This window comes from Metopolophium dirhodum, chromosome 4 (genome assembly GCF_019925205.1).
Source record: "Metopolophium dirhodum isolate CAU chromosome 4, ASM1992520v1, whole genome shotgun sequence".
NCBI classification, from domain to species: domain Eukaryota; kingdom Metazoa; phylum Arthropoda; class Insecta; order Hemiptera; family Aphididae; genus Metopolophium; species Metopolophium dirhodum.
In genome coordinates, this window is record NC_083563.1 from 23,871,970 (window position 1) to 23,896,547 (window position 24,578).

Here is a 24,578-nt window from a genome sequence, read left to right on the forward strand (position 1 = left end):
AAAGCATAAACAAGGTACAATAAAGTACCAAAATGTATGTACAATAGCTTGTAGATGTAGAGAAATGAACTGCGGTTTGGTATGAGTTTATATAGAGTAAAATAATGATTTAGAGGTTGGCGCATTATTTGTCATTTTGTTTTACAAATATGTTTGGTCTCAACAACATTTAATAAGAAAATACTATGTCTACTTATACGAACACGAGATTGGTGATAAATATACAAAAATTCCACAAGTGTTTACAGAATGTATTACAGAACTCTAACTATGTATAAATTATATCGTCATCATCTTAATCGGATACTTATAAACCATGCTGATTGTTGACGTGTCTATAAATAAAGTAATGAATACGATACTATTATAAAATATTCACGTAGAACTATAAGATTATGTTATCTAGTATCTAAACGTATCTAATATCGTAAATTGATCACACAAACAAAAATGTTTAAAAAATATTGAGCAACGTATTAGGCAGAATGTTGGTAATTCAGTAATTGTGAGAGTGGCCCATCTTGGTAGTACACAAAGTATTAGGGTCAGTGAATTATTGGTCAGAGTATTTGAAAAAATAAGGAAAATTATAGTATAACAAGTGTAAAAGGCGAACATGTTTACGTCGGAGGTGAAGTGGGTGCGTGGAAGACTTACGACACACCATTTCGTAACGTCATGCTCGAATGTGCGATTTAATTCTACCGATAGCGAGTGTGTAGCCGTGTGAGTGGTTGCAAGATATATGTAGTACCTAATCAATTTTGCAAAAGCCATTTGGTATGTACATTTAGTAAGATTAACGCTGGTTCCACAGTCTCATTATAGCCGCATCGATGGCTGCCATCACGGGGATCAAAGGTCGTTATAATCGTATAAATATTATACTATACCTAAATAGAAAATACCGTGGGAATATATAAAAAGAAAGTACCTAGGCTAAATCGTCGATGGTGGTGGTCGTGGTGCTGCAGGTGATGGTGGTCGGGGTTTTAAAAACACTTCACGCCCGTATGTGGGGTAATATTATACACATGAGTGAATACCATTATAATACGCTAATATAGTTAATGGTATATAATATAACTTATCACGACGTTAAACTTATCTGTTGCAGGTCCGTCCTGACGATGACGATGAAGACTGAATGCGCAATATGAGTGTTGGCACGCAGCGGTAATGGTTCTATCGACGTCGACGACGACGACGGCGATGATGATGATGATGATGATGACGACGACGATGACGACGATGACCATCTCGTCGTCGCCGGGATGTCCAGCGGGGTGCGCGTGCAAGTGGAAAAACGGCAAGCAAACGGTCGAGTGCGTGGACAAGAAGGTGACGAGCGTGACGTTGGCTCTAGGCATCGACCCGGCCACGCAAGTGCTGGACATATCGGACAACGATCTGTCGGCGGCTGGGCTGCCACACGACACGTTTGCCGCGGCCGGTCTTTCCAACCTTCAACGCATCCACGCGTCCCGTTGCAACGTGTACTACGTGCATGACCGAGCGTTCAGGGGCCTGACTAACCTGGTGGACCTGGACCTGTCCGGTAACTGTCTAAGGCAGGTGCCGACCGGTGCATTCGCCGAGTGCCCGTCCCTGATGAAGCTCAGCCTGAGCGGTAACCCGATCGGCGACTTGCCGGCCCGGGCATTCCGGCACCTCGGTCAGCTGACCGCGCTCGACCTGAGCGGCTGTGGGCTGACCGCCGTCGCAGTCGGCGCGTTCGATGACCTCAGCGGCCTCGACTGGCTCAGGCTGGATGACAACCTGTTAACACACGTTCCCGGGCCGAATACGCTGCCCGCCCGGTTACACGGCGTCGACCTGCACCGCAACGACTGGCAGTGCGACTGCCGCATGGTTGACATGCACCGGTGGCTGACCGCCTCGCGGGTGCCGGTCACCGAGGAGCCCGTGTGCTCGGGTCCGGCCACTTACGCCGACGTGCCAGTGCGCCGGGTGTCGGTGGCCGAACTGGCGTGCGCGCCGGCCGCGTACCCGGCCACGCAACCTGTGCAGGACGTGGCCGAGGGCGTCAACGTTTCATTCCGGTGTCTGGTGGCCGCCATCCCAACGGCCACGGTCGAGTGGCTGTACGGCGGCGTTCCCGTGTACCGGCACAACGCGTCCGAGCTCATCACCGTGGACGGAAACACGACAGCCGAACTGTACGTGTACAACGCGAGCGTGACCGACGCCGGTTCGTACGCTTGCGTGGCCGAGAACCGGGCGGGCAAGGCTCGCGTCAACTTTACGGTCACCGTCCGGCCCGGGCGACCGTTCCTGGCCGCGGGCACCGTCGACGACCGATCCGCACCGTCTCAGTCGTCATCGGCCACGGCGGGTGGCGGTGGTGGGACCAGCGGAGGCGACGGCCGACCACTACTATACGTCGGTTGTTTGGCGGCCGGCTCGGTGGCGCTGTCAGCTGCGGCCGCCGTACTGGTGGCCATCAGGTGCAGGCGGGTGAAACGCTCCGGCGCCGGCGGCCGAGCCGGCGACTCGTCGTCCACCTGCAAGCGAAGACCCACCGCACCCGCGGCTGACGGTTATCGGACCGTCAGTACGACAGCCGACAAGGAGTTCTCGGTACCCTCGGCCCACCGTCCGGCATCGGCGCGGGCGACCGCCACCTTAGTGACGGTAACAACGACGGGGCCAGATGGGGCTGACGACACCACCGTCGCGACGGCCGAGAGCAATCCAGACGTGGTGAGCGACGTGAAACGCACCGGATGGGAGATCGATTTCGAGCAGATCGTTTGGGCCGAATGTCCGCCAGCCACCGGTTACGTTTCCATACAGATACCGGTGCAGTGCGGCATCGAGTGTCTGGGTGCGTATTACGCGACCGCCGCCGAGGCCGTGGCCGGAAGCCGCTGTGTTGGTGCCGGGGCCACTCTCCGGAGACAGCGCAGACGGGCGGCCGTGTTGACCGCTTACGACGACACCGTGCAGGTGGTGCGCACCACCGCGCAGGGGGGGTATCCGACGACGACCACGGGGCCCGGGACGATTGGCATCCCTGCCGCCGCCGCACCGCCACCGACCATCGTCGTGGACGACCCGGACGACGACGTCGGCGGTGGCGGTGTTGGCGGCGTCGCGCCCATTATTAGCCCTCCGTTGCCGTTCCGGTCGGGCGACGAAGACGGCGCCGACAAAGACGACTCCATCGCGCTGTAATAATAGCTAACGGCACACCAAAGCTATATTGTTTTTATTCATACATTATATTATTGTATTATTATTAATTGTTCGCGAAAAGCCATAATAATTATTATTACGTTCTTGGTGGCTCGACCGGATACGAGTTTGTTTCGCGACATGGTTTTTTTTTACCTAAGCAATATCAATAATTATATAATTAAGCATTGTATTATATTATAACGTAGCGTTACGGGTATGATAATTATTAATACCATTTTATTATTATTATTATTATTATTACTATTGTTAAAATTAATACAGGACTCTACGAAAGCAAGAATAATAATTTTAAAAATTGTCTGATAGCTGTAAAGAAATCCATATATTCTCTTAAAACCACTTCAGTAGACCGCTAGAGAAACAATGCTACACCTTCGATTAAGGAGATTATATTTATAATATGATAGCAAAACAGCAAATCCTACGGCCAAAATGATGGAGCCAAACTGGTGATGAAGAAATGAAGGAGGATATTAATATTATTATTACCTTTATAAAATGTCATCAAAATTATGTAAAATTTGATGGAGTTTAATAATTATATTATATTATATAATAATATAATATATAATATTATTATAGTAAACGGGAAACGTATTATGCATAATATAGTGAAATAAACATCGTGTGTTTTTTTAAGTCTGCATTTATTTAATCATAATAATATTATATTGTTTAATTACAACCTTTACAAGCAGTCCACCGAGATATTGAAGAAGTACCCCTGTGATGTCGTGTCGGACCACGATTATAAATTAATCGGGTTATAATGATGGAATAGCTTGGGACTTCAGGTGTGTCAGAACCGTTCAATTCGAAAACAATCGAATTATAAAATAATATAATTTATACATAGATTATAGGTATAAATTATATGCATATTGGTGCATTTAATTTATATAAATAATAATAATAACAAAAACATTGTAAACACGGTACGAAACCCTATTCAGGTACCTATATTATTGTGATGCTGTCACATTTTAACGTAGTATATTGAATATTCGAGTTTAAATCGTCCGATGATAATAATAATAGGTACAAATATTATAATATGTGTACACGACAATTTATACCCATCAAACATTTACACGAACGCGATTTAGTACAGATAATACGGTGAGTATATAGAAAGAAAACATTGTACCTATATATATGCATCTATGAGTTGAGGTTAAAAAAACGGTCAGAAAACCAAATCATGTAATACTAGATCATAATATTATTATATTCAATTTTGCAAGGATATCTATCGTTGCGATCAGAAATTGATTTTTTAATAACTTAACATTAATAATAGAATATCGATTTATAATATTTATGTACCAATAAATAAATACCGTACGTAATTAAGTAGTAACAAGGAAAAAAGTGAAATGAGAGCTTTGAATGAGCATATGAAAAAACATAATAATACTTATTGGTGGGGGGGGGTTAATTATACGTTTATAAAATTCAGGTTTGTCATGTTTTTCACAATATTTTTAATTTATAGATTTTTTTATTATTACCTATTTGTTTTTGTAATAATAATAAGTATAAACACTTATGTAATCCAGTTTTAAGTTTTTTTTTAAGAAGACGCTACCCATGCATTTGTTGTCTCTGTCTTACAAACATATGACATAACAAATTTTGTTCACTAGTTTCATTAATACGCTTTTAGTTTTGATATTAGAGTGAATAGCTAGTGAACTAACCTAACCTAACCTAACCTATTATCAGACTTCACGCTAAGAACAATATCTGTGCCTAGCCGATTTTTTCGATATTTTAATTTTCGAGTAAGATATGGGCATAATAAATATGACAAATTAAAAATGCTCACATCTTGCTTGAAATTAAAATTTCGAATGAAAGCCGGAGCTTAAACACCGAATATGTTTATACCTAAAAGTTTTACAATAGGTCACTTCACTCTAATATAAAAATTAACTGCACACTATTGAAGCTAGTAAACGAATTTGGTATGACGTACGTGTATAAGAAGGAGACAACTTTAAATTCATGGTGAAATAATATTTTAACCGAAAATAAAAATAAACGCTCCTTAAAACTGTTTAGAACCCAAAGAAATTGTTTCGTTAAAAACATAATTTTAAACAAACCAAAACTGTTTTTTCCCCAAAATGAAAAAATAAACCATTCTCATTCATTATAATAAGACACATACCTATATACAAACAGAAAAATGCATTAAAACAAATTTGATCGAAGGATTTCGCGGAACCGACATTAATTTAATCTACTGGCAATTGGCATAATAAGCAACTAATCTTTTATAATTCTAAGCTATACGCCTATACATGTATATATAGAAATGGAAGCTTAATCAACATCAACCTTAATTAATTTAGACGAAGATTATATAGCACCGATGTTTATTAACGGTACGATACGAATATAAATTGATATTAAACGTTAAATATATCACTACCCAGGGACTGTATTTTCAGTCGGCTTCAATTTATTACTACACTATTTATTCGCGTTGTCAGCTGTTGTTCGCAGTCGGGCATGCGTTCCCGGTACGCGGCACCTCGGCCAGAGAAGTTTTTAGATGATGCTAGGGGAGGGACCAGGCGATCACACCAGGTGGTATTTTTTAACAGGAGCTTATTGATACGAATATATAATTGTTATTAACATTAGAAATATTAATATGATAATAAATTATTTATATAATTGATGATCCGAGCGTATTTATTCTAATCATTAGAAATTAATTTTTACTCTATGAACGTTATAAACTTTATTTATATATATTATTATGTTTAATCATTTCCATTTTCTAAGTGATATTTTGGGAAATACTCAACTTATTGAATGTTATAATTTCTTATTTTTCTGTGTTTGACTTGTTTTTAGATTCTGAGCGAAGCGATGAATGTATTGATTTTACAATGATGTGTTTTTTTTTTTTTTTGTGTCTGTCATCACCTTTTTTTATTAGTATTTTAGATTCTGAGCGAAGCGATGAATGTATTGATTTTATAATGATGTGTGTTTTAGATTCTGAGCGAAACGATGAATGTATTGATTTTACAATGATGTGTGTTTTTTTTAAAAATTTTTCATGTCATCACCTTTCAGGACAGTAAAAGTGCTTGGATTTTCTTCAGCAGTAACTTTTCTGATAGGAAAGTGAATCTAGTTGGTACTTGGGGGTCAAAAGTAAAAATGTCTCAGTAGTTCTCAATAGCGACGTGAAAAACAAAAGAAAAATTAAAGAAAAACGGGAATTTTTACGCAAAATCTGTTTTTGAGAAAATCGATTTTGGTTTTTGGTGCAACTCTAAAACAAATGACCGTAGGTACATGACATTTTGACTGAATGTTTATATTAGTATTTTCTATACACCATAACATTTTCCAAATATTTTGAACTGTTTACGGACATTTTCAGTTTCCATTTTTTTTAGTTTTTTTTTCTATAAATATCAATAAAATTTTATCTGTTGGGTAAAAAGCTTGACAATTTAATAGAAGGCTCCTAGGTTATTGTTTCAAAGGTGAAAAAAATTAAAAATCCTTAGTCGCAGTTTTTATTTATAAGCATTTAAAGTTCAAATATTGACAAAATACGGAAAAAACACGAAAATTAGCAAATTATCTTAAGTTGAGAATTCATAAAGATTTGAAAATGTAATACAAGATTATCCATAAGTTTGTCTACCTTTATCAAAAAAAAAATGTCTACAAGAAAGTCAAATTAAATTTTTATGAGCGTTTGAAATTCATATTTTTACAACATTTGATATTCACTCGATTTCTCGTGTAATGATTTTGTTATTTTGTTGTAATTAAAAAAACGTATGACTGTAGATACTTGAAAATTTCACTAAATGTTTATATTAGCATTTTCTATACACGATAAAATTTTGAAAATAATTTGACTCTTTTTGAGTTGTTGACGGACATTGTCAGTTTTCAATTTTTGACTGACAAAGTCGTCCAATGATAATAATTTATAATTTAAAAATATTTCATGTATCTACGGTTATCTTTTTTCATTTACACCAAACAATCAAAATCGATTTTGTCAAAAATTGGTATCTTGCGTACAATTTCCGTTTTTACTCAATTTTTTTATTTTTGTTTTCCTCGTCGCTATTGAAAATTATTGAAAATTGTCTACTTTTGACTTATTTTGTACCAACTAAATTCATGGTTGCCCACTAAAAAGATACGTTTTCGTTGAAAATCGAAGCATTATTTAATTTCAACTATTTGTCGTGTATACACACAAAAAAAAAATCATCACACATTATTGTAAAAACATTGCCTTCATCGCTTCGCTCAGAATCTAATGATATTATGTATGATACAATAGTAATATTATTGCCATCAGTAATTATTTATTATTAGAAAAGTATATGTTAATATAAATATTAAATACCTAGTTAGTTAATAAAACGATCAGGTCATCTTATCTCAAAATATTTATTGTTTTAATAAATAAATACTATTTCTGGTAAATTTAAGTTTTTAAAAAGTACATCATTAAACTTACAATAAATGTTCGAATACAATTTGTGATACTTATATGTGGCTGAAGATAACTTACAAATTATTGTAGTCTGCGTAAGCTATTAAAAATATTAAAAACGCTCACCTGTACAATTTACCATTCTTGATATAGTTACGGCCCTCTTGTACTGACAGGACGATGTTACTATACCATAGCTACACATACCATTACCAGCTATACCATTACTACACGTCTACACCATAGCCCACAAGAAAAATATAATGTCAAAAAGAAAAAATGTCGATAGGTATTACAAATTTTTTTTTTAAATAAACGTATAAATATTGTGGAAAATAATGATTGACTTACTGTTGATCCAAGTTCTCTCTCTTTAAACTGTGAGTCATCTTTACCAATGTCTAAAGAAAAAAATGAATTAAATATTGTTCAACCACAATTGTCTGAAATTAATTTAAATGAATCACTAGACATAGGAGATTTTTAAATTCAAAATCTCATATCAATGATTTGATTAAAAAACAAAATTCACCGGAGACCCACAAATAGTAATAATTATCCTTTATCGGCTTTATCTACTCACAAAATATTGAAAAAGGAATTATTGCATTAAGTACGATTGCATGACTATAATATCTATGGACTCGTATTTACCAGTAAGTAAATAATATCAAATATTTATAATCCCCCCCCCCCCCCCGTTAATAATGGCTGGATCCACGCCTGCCGAAACAGGATGGGCTCGGCGGCATACAGTTCGAAAGAAACTATATTAATACCTACCTAATTATATAGAAACATTGCAGTTTTTAGAGTTTAATTAATATTAATGTGTATACCTACGTGTATGGTGTATCGCACTATAGTTTATTTAAATTAGTGAGGTAGATTCTATGAATGGCATCGTTATATTATAAGAAAAACAAATGCAAAGACAACGTGACAAACTTATTTAATGTACAAAACATGTAGGTAGGCACACGTGTCGTAGGTATGCTATCTAGGAATTATATAGAAATTGTATTTTTAATGACGAAACTTGTATACAATTTTTAAAAGATCGTGAATTATTACCTAACACAAAATTGTGTACCAAATTAAATTCTGTTGGGGAACAACAATGTGGTAGTGAAATGAAAGAAACTTTAAAAAAAACCCGAAAACGTGATTTAAACGGAAATGTTAGTGTAACAAAATATTTACGATGTCAAAAAAAGGGTTGTCAAACATGTCAATCCAGTCATAAAGAAAATCCATTTTTTTACATACTTACATCGATAGAAATGGAAAAAATAATAGTGGACTAAGTTTGTGAGAAATAATTAAACTGGTGCTGGGCGAATTAGTATAAAAATATACAAACAGAACAATTTACTGGTAGAGAACATCACACAGTCTCAGATTGATATAGTGGAACAGTTTAAACATCGAGGGAAAATGGGAGGTAAAGAATACATTTCACAGATGGAAGAGTCTTTTTTCCAAGGCAAACAAAAGTACAACAGACGCAGATTACGGCTCGGTGATCATAGACCTAATGGTAATGAAAATTCCTATTCTGATTCAAGTTCTTGTTCCAATATTTTGAAAACGATTCTGGCGAAGAAAATCAAAATATTGAAAACTAAAACAGAAATTACGGAAATCGTGTCCAAGGACCTTGGGTGTTTGGTATGTGCTGCTTGCGTCAAAATAATATTTTAGAGCACGGTTATTTTATAGTTGATAAAAGAGATCGTGAAACATTGCTTCCCATAATTGTCCAAGAAATAAAACCTGAAACAAGAATTTATTCAGACGTATGGAGAGCTCACAGTACTCTTAAAGATCATGATTTTCTTCACCAAACAGTTTCAATCACAGCAAAAACTTTATAGATTCACATACTACACACAGGTGCTCAAACACAGACTATTGAATGCTTATGGAAACCTAGGAGCGACCAATCTTCTTGAAAAGACAGTTACAAGAAGAATGGTGGAAATCTGTCAATAAAAAAAATGTTTTAGAATGTTTTTACGAGATATAAAAAACATTTTTGTAAAAAACTAAAGAAATATTATGAACAACTGTTAGGTAACAAACATGCTATTAAAATGGGACAACTGCCGACCAAACAGGTTATTGAGCAAGTTAGTAACGAAGGTAAGTTTGTAGATTTGCATAGGATTTTTTGGTAGATAGCATACGACACGTGTGCGTAGATTTATGTAGATATGATTTTCTTGGTAGATAGAATATGACACGTGTGCCAAGGCCAACATACTACGTATACCTAGATAGCCGGAAATCGGAATCCTATTGCGACGACCGTTTTTCGACAAGTCATTTTTTGTACATTTATCAGTGTGCTCGTTACCGTTATTTACTTATTTCCCATGTTTCTGTGGCATATAAATTAAGCATAATTATATTGTAATTTGTAATGCATAGTGTATACCAAAATATATCGTTGCTTGATAATTGAACGATATATTTCGGGCTAGATAAATCGAAGCCACGTAAGTATATTTATTAATTGTTGTGGGTAGAAATTTATTTCCTAAATTGTTAAGGTTAACTATAATATTATATTCACGTATTATTATGTGAAACATTTAAATACATTTTTTAAATTTTGGTACCAAATTATCATTAGAATCATTAGATTAATATCGATATGAAATGACCTATATCATAAGCCTACAGGTTATAAGTCAGCAGTCCATAAATTCTATTAAAATTGGTAAAAAAATTAACGAACATTCGACATGTTTAAATGTTTGTAAGAGACTAAAAAAGTCAAAGAAAAATAACGACCGTAAATTTGCCATCTATAGTTATCATTATAAAATCGATTTCCTGCTAATAATAGATAATACAAATTAAACGCAATTTTTGACTAAACCTAAAATGAGTGGGTAATAAACAACAATAAAAGAGCAGATGCAGTTTAATAGTTTTACTCTTGTAATTAAAAAAACATATTTTTTTAGTATTCTGTCCTTGAATTTTATATAAATTTAAAAAATATAAGTAGAGAATTCGTTATTTTTTTATTTAAAAAAATTGACAATTCTTCTATACACTTTAATACAGAAAAAAATGTTACATAATTACTAATTAATAACAATAATAGCATGTCAAATACGTCAAACAATTCCCATCACAATAACTTCCGCTGATCTTCAACTAAAACTATTTAAAATGTATTAAAGTAATTTAATTTCACAAGATCGTTTTTTTCAAAATGTATTACTTTTTTAAACAAGAAAAAAAAATAGTAAATGTTGAAAATTATGTTTTCAACATTTTTAGATTAATATTATTACGCAATAAAAAGGGCAATAAAACATCTAAAAAGGTGTTTTTTCTTATTTCATTATTATTGAATAAATTCATGATTAAAATAGCAATCTAACTATATAATATACCGGTAAACGTTTGTATTTTAGGAGGTGCGATCGGCTCTAACGGCACTTTTTTATAAGAACATACCTTTATAACCTTTATCTTTTATAAAGATATTATTATATATTATAACATAATAATATTTTTAACCCTTTTATGATCCTAGCTTGTTTTGTATTATTAAGACTGGCCGTCTTTTATTTTAATTTATTTGAATAAATATTACCTATATCACAATTTACAAAGAATTTGTAAATAATACAGATTACTTGATATGCGTACCTAATCCTCGGGAAATAGCAGGCGGAATTGATGAGTGTCTTTAACATACATGCAATAATAGTATTGTATACCTACGTTATAATATGTTACCATGAAGACTAGAATATAGAATATTCTTATAATCTTTATGATGTTACGTAGGTATTGATGTTATAATATTGTCTCCTTATCAATTATGACGTTTGTCCACATTCAATTTGTTTGAAAATTATCAAACATTGAAAAAATATTTATAAGACAGAACTTTTGGAAAAACAAATGTTAAGTGTATCTATCTACTTCCTTTCAGATGTATATAAAAATACTAACTAGGTAAATAATTAAAACAGTTGTTGAGTAGGTATCAAAAGAAAACTTGTACTTTATTTATTCACTATCATAAACACTTTTAGGACTCTGGTTTTTATAATTTTGTTTGTACAATAAATACTAAGCTAAATACTAAGTTTAAATACTAAGCTGATAATATTATTCAACATACTGCTTAGATCATATTATTGTAGGTACTAGTATATGACTTAAAGTCACAGATTTCTATAATATTGTGTAGTATATATGTCTATGTCTAAGGTACAAAATATTAACTGGGTACAAATTGCAATCAAAAACTATTCTCTAATTAAAAGATTTTTTCTGCTCCTACTATATTTACGTAGGTATACGGTGTAGTTACTACACTGTATACTTACGTAAATATAGTCTGAGCAGAAAAAATCTTTAAATTTGAGAATAGCTTTTGATTGCAATTTGGATCCAATTGATACTTTGTAGGTCAAAAGTAGAAAATTACAAAATAAATAATACATATATATCATGTAAAATCATAAATATAGGCGACTAGAGATACATAGATAGATGCTTAGCCACCTCCCCTCAAAAAATATATATGTTCAAAGCCTTCCACCCAATTTAAAATTATTATTTTTTTTTAAATATTTATTGTATTAAAAAAAGATTTATTTACTTAATATACATTATATATATTGTATAAGATATTTAGTATTGAATAAATGATTTAATTGGAATGTCAATTTTTTTCCGTGCTTCTAAATCACAGAGTTCCATAATAACTACTGCTTGAACTACTTCTGCCCCAGTTTTCCTCAGTAGTTGAACAGCAGCTTCAAGAGTACCTTAAAAATATTAATGCAAAATTAGCAGGTTAGGTGGGCTACATTTATCTACTTCTTCAATTTAAAATAATTCATATGTTTTTAAACAATGTAAGAAATAAATAATAAGCTAAATAATTTAATCACATACCTCCAGTTGCTAACAAATCATCAATGACCAGAACTCTTTTTCCTTCTTTTAAGACATCTAATTGAACTTCCAATACATCCTAAAACAAACCTTATTTTAAACCATGTATTTGCTTGATTAAAATATAATGTATAAACAAATTTACTTATTAATTAAATTAAATTAGCAAGTAATGAAGTAAACGACAGTAAACTTTTTTAATGTTTCGATTTTTGAGGTGAATTATATTTAGTTTAATAAGAATAGACATATCTTATTATTAAAAACAACATTTGATCACACAATTTACTTGATTTTTCAATAAACATATAAACAAAAATGTTAACTACATAGTTTGAGATTGATAAATAATTCATACAATACAATGTATTGTACTAATATCTGAATATATCTCTATTTCATTTTTAAATCTTGTAATATTTAGTAAAATACTTGTGATATGGTTTTTGCTGAAGAAATATTTCAATTGCAATGCAGATTAGAAAATTATGAAAGATTGAAATTAAACTACTATTATTTTTAAGTATACAACGTAGAATTTATTATTTGATACTTTAATTTTATAGGCTTGTATTTTAGAAAGGGCTTATATTTACTATATTTTTTTAAGCATTTAAATTAAGATGATAACTAAAATATTATGCATACTAAATGCTTATGTTACTAACAAAAGTAAAATACCTAGTTTAATTTTTTTCTATAAACATGATAAACCCACATTATTTATAAGACAATTATTCTGAAATACATCTTCATAATTGTTAATAATATCGATACCAATTAGGCATCAATTATTACATCTTTTAGTATTTTATTTTATCAAATGAAATAAAACACAGTTTAATCTATTACTTTCATAATTCACTCACAAACATAAAACAAAATACAATTTATAATTACTTTAGCATATTCCAAACTATACTCAAGTTGAGCTACTTTTCCAGGTAATTTTCCCTTCTTCCTAACTGGAACACAGGGAACATTTAAGTGCAATGCCATTAAAGTGCCCAACAAAAATCCTCGAGCTTCCAACATTGCAACACAGTCAACTTTACCAGCGATTTCAACCGCATATTTTTTCAAGATATTATTCAACAATTGTAAACCATCAGTACTTTGGAAGACATTGAATATATCTCTGTAAATATAATTGCATATTTCATTATCAAATTTAATTATTTAAGATTAACTCACTATTAAAACTATAATTGATTTATTGTCAGATAATACAAAATACAGTAGAAAACTTTAATGATATACCTATTTACAAGAGCTGGCCTTTTAACCAACAATTAAAAAAATTGTTAACATTTCTAAGGTCACCTTAGAAACTTCATAGAACCCAGAAATAATAGTTTTATACATTCTACAATATTAAAATGTAAAACGATCAATACCTAGCTAATTTCTTTTTCATAGAGCTTTTTCAAAACAATGATTGTAATTGATTTTGTAGCAAAATCATTAAGTAAAATAATGTTATTCTAAATAGGTATTTTTATGAATCGTAATATAATTAGTAATTATTTAATAATTTAATATTAAATCAACATATAGATAATGTTTTTTTTTTTTATTATTATTTAAAAGCCGCTAGTATAGACTATGATAGCTTAACAATTACATAGTAAGAATAAAACAATATAAAATTGAGATTAACAAAAAATTAAGTACTTATATATACTATATATTAAAGCCAGCCTCCTTTATAAAGGCAATTATTGTTTAGATAGCTGTTTCAGAATTAGAGTTTAAGATGGAAAAAAGATTGATGGGAATATTTAGAGACATAAGAGTGTTGAAAAGAATTAGTCTTTTAAGTCGGAGAGCAGGGCAGTTAAATAAAATATGAGGAAGGTCACATATATACTCATTAGGATAAAGTGAGCAAAGTGTACAAAGTGGCGAGTCGTTTAGTCCAAGTTTAAATGAGTGACTAGGTAATAATGAATGTCCTATCCGTAAACGATTATAATGGACTATATGAGACCTTTGTAAATTTAAGTTATTAAACCAGGTTTTTTTTTTGATATTAGGCGTTGTATGTCTGTATCTCGAAGCGAACTCAGCAGGTAAGTTATGCCAATGGGAAGACTATAGGTTAGGTTGGTAGTGTTTTAAAAATGGGATAAAGTCAGAATGTGGTAGATGTGTAAGAGAGGGACAAATTAGACGGGAGGAGGATTTAGCCAAAATATCAGCAATCTCGTTACCTCGAATACCAGTGTGACTGGGAATCCAAAGGAAGTGAATCGTGTAGATTGATTGAGGTTGAAAACAAGTGATTTGTTATGAAGAACAAGAGGGATAGATAATGTTTTCTTTCTTATATTCAAGGTTGGTAGATAACAAACATTAAGCACTCAAATAGATTATAATAACTACAGGAGCGACATAAAATATTGTAAAAGTGATATCATCATTCATCGAACAAAAAATTAAGTACCCACCTAAACAATATTCCAGGCAGAGGGAAGTCTGGATATGACTTGATGTAACTCTGTAATGCTAGCGCATCATCTTCAATACTAGTAATCGACATTTTAATTAACTCCAGTAGAAATTCTTCAACGATCACGAACAATCCTATAAGAACCAGGGACGGAACAAGTCAAAATTGTAATAATCACTACACATGTTGAAATCAAAAGAAAATTACCTGGTGCTGACAGTATCCACTCAAAGTCTGCCACTAAATTAACGTTTATATTCTCGACGATCAATTTGCTAGCGTTTGTGTGGATGTTATCTTAATGGATTAAATGATGACGACACGTCATGACTCCGATAAATTGCATATCGCTCTAAAGTCCAATAAGACGCCACACTAATTGACTCGGCCTTTCAGCAACATTTAAAATAAATAAATACAAGTATAATACAACTCATTGGTAACTGATAACTGATAACTGATAAGAGTCCACTAGACAGTAGTTTAGTAGCATGACGTGTCAAGTCTATGTATAATAGCCACTTTTTATAACGACTTAAGATAATAAATTCTGAACAGAGCGATCAATGCCGTGGTATTTTACAATGATGTATTGATAATTGATGTTTAATTTTCTTTTTGTGTATGTACTAATTAATATTTATACACGATTTGTTAGAAGAAAAAAAAAATTTGATGTTCAACTCCAATAGGTACCTATATTTTCTGGTAGGAAATTGAATTATATACTACAGGGAATTAAAAATTAAAAAAGTCCTCATTACAGTTTTTCTAAATAATTGGGGAAAAAAATTAGTATAAAACAGGAATTATTACTCAAAATCAGATTTGACAAATCTAAGCACAATTTTTTTTATAGACATTTGAATTTCAAATTTGGACCAAGTTAGATATTTGAACAAAGAAAAACAATTATAATTATTTTTTTGTAACTTTAAATTCAAAAATATTATTCGTAAAATTCTTTAAACTTTTATATACCTATCTGGCTATCCAGTATCCATCATTATATTATTATATTTTATATACCCAATGACATTTTTAAATCATTTAGATTAATTTTAAGGTATTGCTTATTTATTATTTACGAACCTATTCACACTAATCTACAGGTGGTCTTGACTCAAAAGTTACTATTAATAAATGATTACCTATAGGTAATAGGTAGGTAGGTTTTATGACTGAGGCTAATATTTATATGTACATACATATTTTTACTGTAACTAAATTATTTAATTTGGGCAAATGATAAATTCGTTTCAAATGATGTAACAAAATGAGCAATACCTAGGTACTTGATATTACATATTTTTACATATTTCGTCATAAAACATAATTTTACATATTTCTCAATAATTTTTTTTCTTACATATTTACATCATTTTAATAATATACGATTGTATTTGTCAACTGTATAAACTTATCGTAATTTTGTGACAACTTCGTGTTTATTTTAGTGCATGATGTATAAAATAATACCAGACATGATATATGTATCTACTTCATGGTCGTTATGGATAATTTATACTAATTTGAACTAAACCTCGGTAAGGCCTGGTAGTGGCGGACTGCACAAGAAAATATGAGTAGATTATTAAATAAAAATCCCGATTTAAACTGCCTAAATTTAATCAAAAATATCCATTGCGAAATAAATGGGATATTATTACAGGCTGAGCTCACTCCTTTAGAACAGGGGCGTATACAAGGGGGGGAGGTGGATGGGGGGGTCAGAAACTCAGAACCTCCGCCTCATTAGATTTTTATTATCATAGTAAAAAAATTTGAAAAAGTGAAAGATTTTCCAATTTTCCCCTCCCATTTAGATTTTTTTTTTGATCCCTCCCTTTCAGAAATCATGTCCACGTCACTGCTTTGGACATTGAAAATATGATATTTGGGATAGAGCGTACTTTTAGTCGGTACAAATCTGTGTTAAGACCAAATCATGGCGAGCATTCGACTTCGACAATTTGAGTATGTAGGTATATTATGGTATACCTGATTTAATGTCAATCAAGATCCAAAATAAGATTTAAATATTTAATTGTGTATAAATATTGTACATTTTGCATTTTTTATTACATATACATTTACATACTTTGGTTTTTTAATACATTTATACATATATAAAAATCTGAGTCCTATGCTTATAAATTCGAAATATTTAAACTAAAAACATATTTTGTTGGAAATATTTTGATTTGTTTTAAATAGTTTACAAACATTTTCAGTTTTCAATTTTAGATTCTGAGCGAAGCGATGAATGTATTGATTTTACAATGATGTGTGTTTTTTTTTTTTATTTTTTTTTTTATTTTTGTGTCTGTCATCACCTTTTAGGACAGTAAAAGTGCTTGGATTTTCTTCAACAGTAACTTTTCTGATAGGAAAGTGAATCTAGTTGGTACTTTGGGGGGTCAAAAGTTAAAATTTCCCAGTAGTTTTCACAAGCGACGTGAAAAACAAAAGAAAAATTAAGGAAAAACTGGAATTTTTACGCAAAATCTGTTTTCGAGAAAATCGATTTTGGTTTTAGGTGTAACTCTAAAACAAATGACCGTAGGGACATGACATTTTGACTGAATGTTTATATTAGCATTTTCTATACACCATAAAATTTTGAAAATATTTGGACTCTTTTTGAGCTGTTTACGGCCATTGTCAGTTTTCAATTTTTTTAGTTTTTTTTTCTATAAATATCAATAAAATTTTATCTGTTGAGTAAAAAAGCTTGAAAATTTAATAGAAAGCTCCTAGGTTATTGTTTCAAAGGCAGATGAAAAAAATTAAAAATCCTTAGTCACAGTTTTTAATTATAAGCATTTAAAGTTCAAATTTTGACAAAATACGGAAAAATCACGAAAAATAGCAAATTATTTTGATGAGAATTCATAAAAATTTTTTTTTTTAAATCTAAGATTTGAAAATGTAATATAAGATTACTCATAAGTTTGTCTACCTTTATCAAAAAAAAAATGTCTAGAAGAAACTTAAATTAAATTTTTATGAGCGTTTGAAATTCATATTTTTACAACATTTGATATTCACTCTATTTCTCATGTAACGATTTTCTTATTTTGTTGTAATTAATAAACGTATGACCGTAACTACTTGAAAATTTCACTGAATGTTTATATTTTCATAGTCTGTACGCCATTAAACTTTGAAAATATTTTGACTCGTTTTAAAAAGTTTACTGACATTTTAATTTTTCAATTTTTGTAGGTTTTTATTTCTATAATTGTCAATAAAATTGTATTTGTTGGGTAAAAAAGCGTTAACATTTAATACAAGGCTCCAGATATATTGTAACAATAGTAGTTGAAAAATATTAAAAATATTTATGCATATTAGCAATATTATATAATAAAGCTATACATGGGTTTATTTCGCCATCCCTAAATCAACTGTCCAATTTTTTTTTTTTAAATCAATTAATGGTCTTAAATACAATGTATCTTTGAATTTACATTGATATATACAAGAAATAAAAAAAATTCAATTATATTACTTAAAAATCATAAATTACCTACACAATTCAGTATAGGGATTATATAGTTTATTTTAAGTAGATAATAAAAATTATAGTTCAATCCTTTAAAACTTAAGAATCTATGATTTTGTCCAAGGTATACGCATACCAATTTGTTACACTATTGTTATTATCGCTATTATTACTACTTAATTATTATCATGTTAAAAAAGTCAAAAATTAAATTTACTAATTATCCATAGATGCAGATAGCCTTATAGGCTAGAAATGTCTTATTAAAGTAATAAAAAAAAAACCAATTTTGGAAAGAATGTATCTTTTTAGACCTTAATACTACATTTGTAAGTATGGACTACGGTCTACGACACCATAAATTTTAAACAATATTTAACATAAAATTTTCTAACTTTGAGAACTTCTATGACAAATTTAAATATTGAAAATAAAATTTAAAAAAACCAAAATTTTTAAAAGGTAGGTCTATAATATGTCTACATGTCTGCTCAGAATCGAATTGAACTCAAATTTGACCTAAACTAAAACTAAATTTTAATATACATAGTACTGTACACAATTAAACAGTAAAAAAAACAACTATTATTTGTTATTAGTTATTCTTATTACCAAGTTTGTAAATCAACAAAATATGGTGTATTATATAATATATTGTATATACACTATAAATAAGTAGATGTCTTTTAAATTAAAATCCATCAATGTAAAAAAATATATTAATTCAACCAATATTTTGGAAAACTCAATTACACTTTTATTTAACAACTATATTATGGAATATTTATATAATATTGTGTTTATGCAAAAGGTACAATTTTTTTTTGTAAATAAAAATGATTTTAATAATAATATCTATAAGATATGGTTATTAAATTATTTATTACACATAGTAAAATATATAAAAAAAAACAGTTTGTTTCCAAAAATTATTCAGACATTAATGATATCATTGGAAAATTTAATCTTTTACGTCCTTCTAATTCTAATTTTTCCATCAATACCAATCCTTGTACAATTTCGCCACCTGCTTTTTCTATTAACTTTGAAGCGGCTTCTAATGTACCTATTAAAAATCAAAATGCATTTAATTAAATTACATACTGACACTGCAATTTCTTTTTAAAATAAACATGGGTAGTGAATTGCATAGAATTTCTTTTTTATTAGTAATAAATTAGTATATATTAAGTTTTTTTTTTTCTATTGGATAAAATAGAGTATTTTTAATCTGTAATATTTATATACAACACAATAAGTAAATTTGATAACTAATATAAGGTACTTAACATGAAATGGCGTGAGTAGGGAGGCCCACCAGTGTGGATACCCTCTAACTTGGGGTAATATAAACTAAGTTAAATGAAGAAACTCTATTGGAAAATTACAAAATATATGTTGTCTTATAATAATTAAATTACTAGTTAAATATTTTAAAACCGTGTATAAATCTAATAATAAATGTATTTATTACTGAGTAATTTTGATATAATATATTCAGGTGAAATACAATTTTTAAATTTTACCCGGCTGCTGATTAAGCTTTGGATATGTTACTGCTATTAGATACATAAATAATCTAATATAAAAATGATTACCTTTTATTTATTTATTTAATATCTGAACATTTTAATTTACAATTATGTAATATTAAAAAGAAATTGCTATTGAATTATTTGAAATTAGAATGCACATAAAAATAAATTTTAGGGATTAATTATTATTAACAAGCAAATTAGAAAGAAACAAAGTATTTGTGTAATTTTAATAGCTAAGCATATGCCAAATAATATAATCAATTAATTAACACCTGTAAGCTAATAACCTATGTAGTTGATGCTTAACCAATAATAAAAAAAAAAAAAAAATATATAATTAATTATTATTTTATTAATCATCTTTGATAACCATAAATTTTAAAATTGATGCATAAAGCTTTCTTTTTATAATTAAAAAATGTAAAATAATTCTCACCCTAACGCTTAGTTTCAACATTTTATTTTTTTGTGGAACCTTAAATAATTTTTCTTATATGTTATTTTATATTATGTTAGCAAACCTAAATAATCAACTAGCCACCAAAGAATTAGCAACGTCCAGATTAAAAATTGCTGGTATAAACTGGAATGAGGGCCAGATGGTCAGTCATTGAACTATAATATATCCTAAAAGTATTTAATAATAGCAGAAATAGACAATAGTAAGGTGTCAATATTGACTCAACATTACCCAGTATAGAATTATTAGCAGTGCTTTCAAAGTTTTGTAAATTTAATCATATCTTAAAACTATGTTTCTTAGTATGTTTCTGTGAATAGGCTGTTAATAGTTTTAATTAAAATTTTGTATTTGAAAATTTGAAAAAAAAGAAATAAGGTGTCTTATGATCTAGAAAATAAATATTTAATATAATCTTTAATACTAAGTCGTTACTGTGAATATGTCAATTTAAATGTGTTGTACCATATCTTATTATGGATCAAACAAATACATATTGTAAAAAGTAATAAGTTGTATATACCACCAGTTGCAAGGAAATCATCCACTATGAATATCTTCTGTCCTTTTGTAATACTGTTTAATTGTACTGTCAAAATATCCTGAGTATAAATATATAAAATTATTTTAATAAATTTCAAACAAATTAATTTTTATGAATGCAATTGTATTATAGTACTATAATAGTTAATTACTTCTCCATATTCCAAAATATATGACATTTCAATGACAGGACCTGGTAAATTTCCTTTTTTACTAACAGGTATGCATGGTACATTGAGTTGTAAAGCAAGTATTGGAGCAAAAATAAAACCACGAGTCTCCAACATCGCTATACAGTCAACTTTACCACGCAGTTGATCAGAAATTTGTTTCAATATTTTCTCCAACAATTTTATTCCATCACTGTGGCTTAACAATGATAATACATCCCTGCAAAATAAAAATATATTCTCTGTAAATTGTAATATTTAAAATATTTAAATTCTAAAGTGTGATAATGGTCAGAATTACTGTGGTTAGTGTTTTTGAATTTAGTCATAATATTAAAAAAATAATAATTCTGTGTACTTTTTAACTTATAAAGAAACAATGAAACATCTGTAATATTTTTTATTATCTTAAAATTATAGTAAGATTATAAAAACAAAAAATATCATGCAAGAAAGAAAAAATTATTAAGTTGTTCTTTCCACTCACAATCATATAGCAAATGTTACATTAAACAGACCTATATTGGTTTTAACGTTGATAAATATTAAGTTCTTGTAAGTTAAATATTAAATAAATAATAAAATATGCAACTCCTTTAAATACTGAGTATAGCGAGGAAACATTATAAGATTTACAAAAACGTAGAATATTTTTTTGAGAAAAGAAAATCTTCAAAATTATACATTTAAATTTTTAGCATTGGAAGTAATTTAACAAATTGATTATTATGTCTGATTTATTTTAATAAGCTCATATAATTACTCAAATTTCAAATAGATACTTAAAGAAATTAATTTGTAAGTAAAACATGTATTTACTTATATAAGATTCCTGGTTTAGGGAAGTCTGGAAAATATTCAACATATTGTTGTAACATTAATATGTTATCCTCCAATGTAATTGTTGATGTCATGATAAATGTATTGGTAGATTTGAATCTTGTATTCTTGTAACAAAATTATTTGATCTTAAATTCGTAACTAAAATTGAAATAAAATTTAATGTTAATTATGTATTAAAATTGATTAAACATTGCTGCACCAAAGTACCAATTTTTTTTTTATAGAACACCGAACAAGATTCTCGAGCACTATCTGAGTAGTATTTAATATTTATTGATATCTGAATTTGATAGCCATTGATGACATTTTAATGTGGAACAGAGTAATACAAAAAAAATTCAAACTCAATAATAATGTGGTATTGTACTACTGTAGTAAACGATCACAAATTACGATAACACTCTAAGAAAATAACTACGCAATTATTAAAGGTATACGTGATTTGATATTTGGAATTTTATCTCTAAACTGAATTGAATTGTAATTCGTGGCATTCAAAAGTCAAAACAATCATAATATTATCTTATAATATAATAGACCGTCGTAATTATCCGACTTATATAAATTTTTTTAAGGTAGGTATCAGCAAAATGTAATAGTAGTCAAATTGACCAAGTCAATAAATGATTTAGATACATCCACACACCGACTTAGGAATAATGAATTACTGATTGGAATTTGGAAACAAAAGTACAAAACCGTTAACTTTGTTTTGATTCGTTAACCACACGACTATAGATACTAGAACTAGATAGACTTATAAGTACTTAATCTACAGAATACAATTGATACAAATGCCGCCAGCCGTTTAAAATGTTTAAATGAAAACGCACGAGTACCATACGGCATACGTACGATACGCGTTCGGCGTTCACGTCATGTGAATAGTGAATGTGAAAGAGCCCCCAGGTTACTCTATAAACCTTGAAACGGCCCGACGTAGTGAACCGGAAATCCTTATCACATTATCAGTTCAATTGTATAACCTGTGGAATAAAAAAATCACTGTAAACTGCAGACCTATAAACTATTTTTTTTATAGTTAATAGGTCTATGGTAAACTGTAATCACAGATTATATTAAATATTATAATATATTATATTCTGTTTTATATATTAATCTGTCAATCTGTAATGGATGTATTATGTAATGGGGCTGTAATGGATGTATTAAATATTTAAACTAAAATTCAATGATAAATCATTGCATACGAAAAATGATTCAGAGATGAGACTGTCTGTTAGCCTATTATCATTTAGATATATTGCTAATTGCTATTAATTATTATAGAAATGTATTTTACTATTAGACATTAGTAATACCGAATTAATAGCTATAAATAGACAAAAGCATAAAATGTATTAATCTTAATGTTTTAACATGTTATGTTGTAACTATAAGTACAAAATATAATAGTTTAAGTAAAGGTTTTAAATACCCCCCTCCCCCCCGTGGTGAAGAAAATTGTTGAATTACAAAAAAATAACTAAAATCGTTATTCTTTGTTTAAATATCAAATTTTATTAAAATTTGAGCTTCAAATGCTTATTAAAAATATTTGTGGAATTTCGTTCATCCTTTTTCTTATATCGAGTTATAACAACTTATGAGGAACCTTGTATTTAACTTTCAAATCTTAAGTATGAATATTAATGGTTTTGATAAATTTCCTCAATTAACTTAGTGAAATTTATTAAAAAATGTTGTTATGTATTTTCGATTTTTTTTAAATGGTATATGAAAAACTTAATATGAAACTTCAACCTTTTATTCAATTTTCAATCTTTTTGATGAGCAACAAACATTTTATCGACATTCAAATAAAACTAAAAATTGAAAATGTCAAATGTCTATAAATAACTAAAAAAGTGTCATAAAATATTTTGAAAGTTTTATCATGTGCGGAAGATTCCAATAATAATATTTTATAAAAATTTCAACTTTTAAGTATCTACGGTTATTCGTTTTTGAGTTACACGAAAGAAACAATATCAATTTTGCGAAAAAATTCCTGTTTTTCTTAATTTGTTTTTGTAGATACCTGAAATTTTCACTGAATGTTTATATTACCATTTTCTATACACAATACAATTTTCAAAATATTTTTTTTCTATGAATGTCGTTAAAATTTTATTTTTTGGGTAAAAAAACTTGAAAAATTAATACAATTAATATTTTAAAATATTAAAAATACATAGGCAACATTTTTTTTTTTAAGCATTTTAAGTTCAATTTTTGACAAAATGTATCAATTTAAAATATAATAATTATTTTGTAGTTAAAAATTTATAAAATGTTTAAATTTTATAACTAAGGATTGAAAATTTAAAACAAGGTTCCACGTAAATAGGTTATATAAAAATTATAAATTACTTTATTCACAATAATATAAGTATCGTTTTTCTTATACAATGATAT

At 30.2% G+C, this 24,578-nt stretch overlaps 3 protein-coding genes and 1 pseudogene across 8 annotated transcripts in view; 2 read left to right on the plus strand and 2 right to left on the minus strand.

Moving 5' to 3' along the window:
• Window positions 1–3,861, plus strand: part of LOC132943664 (leucine-rich repeat-containing protein 24-like) — a 165,864-nt gene extending 162,003 nt beyond the window's left edge. For all 6 annotated transcript variants that reach the window (XM_061012689.1, XM_061012691.1, XM_061012690.1 and 3 more), the window contains one exon: window positions 1,118–3,861. In XM_061012689.1, coding sequence (XP_060868672.1) covers window positions 1,180–3,198 — 2,019 coding nt within the window. In that variant the 5' untranslated portion in view covers window positions 1,118–1,179 and the 3' untranslated portion in view covers window positions 3,199–3,861. The remainder of the gene's footprint in view (window positions 1–1,117) is intronic.
• Window positions 3,862–8,844: 4,983 nt separating this feature from the next.
• LOC132942630 (uncharacterized) lies at window positions 8,845–9,619 on the plus strand (annotated as a pseudogene).
• A 2,101-nt stretch (window positions 9,620–11,720) lies between these two features.
• Window positions 11,721–15,520, minus strand: LOC132943425 (adenine phosphoribosyltransferase-like). The gene is made up of 5 exons (XM_061012413.1): window positions 15,306–15,520; window positions 15,097–15,232; window positions 13,547–13,784; window positions 12,647–12,725; window positions 11,721–12,516 (listed from the first exon to the last, which is right to left on the minus strand). Exons 2-5 carry the CDS (start codon window positions 15,186–15,188, stop codon window positions 12,380–12,382), a joined length of 546 nt encoding a protein of 181 aa, XP_060868396.1. The 5' UTR covers window positions 15,189–15,232; window positions 15,306–15,520; the 3' UTR covers window positions 11,721–12,379.
• Window positions 15,521–19,338: 3,818 nt separating this feature from the next.
• On the minus strand, window positions 19,339–22,800 carry LOC132943709 (adenine phosphoribosyltransferase-like). The gene is made up of 5 exons (XM_061012769.1): window positions 22,368–22,800; window positions 22,137–22,298; window positions 21,300–21,537; window positions 21,128–21,206; window positions 19,339–19,672 (listed from the first exon to the last, which is right to left on the minus strand). Exons 2-5 carry the CDS (start codon window positions 22,229–22,231, stop codon window positions 19,536–19,538), a joined length of 549 nt encoding a protein of 182 aa, XP_060868752.1. The 5' UTR covers window positions 22,232–22,298; window positions 22,368–22,800; the 3' UTR covers window positions 19,339–19,535.
• Window positions 22,801–24,578: the final 1,778 nt, after the last annotated feature.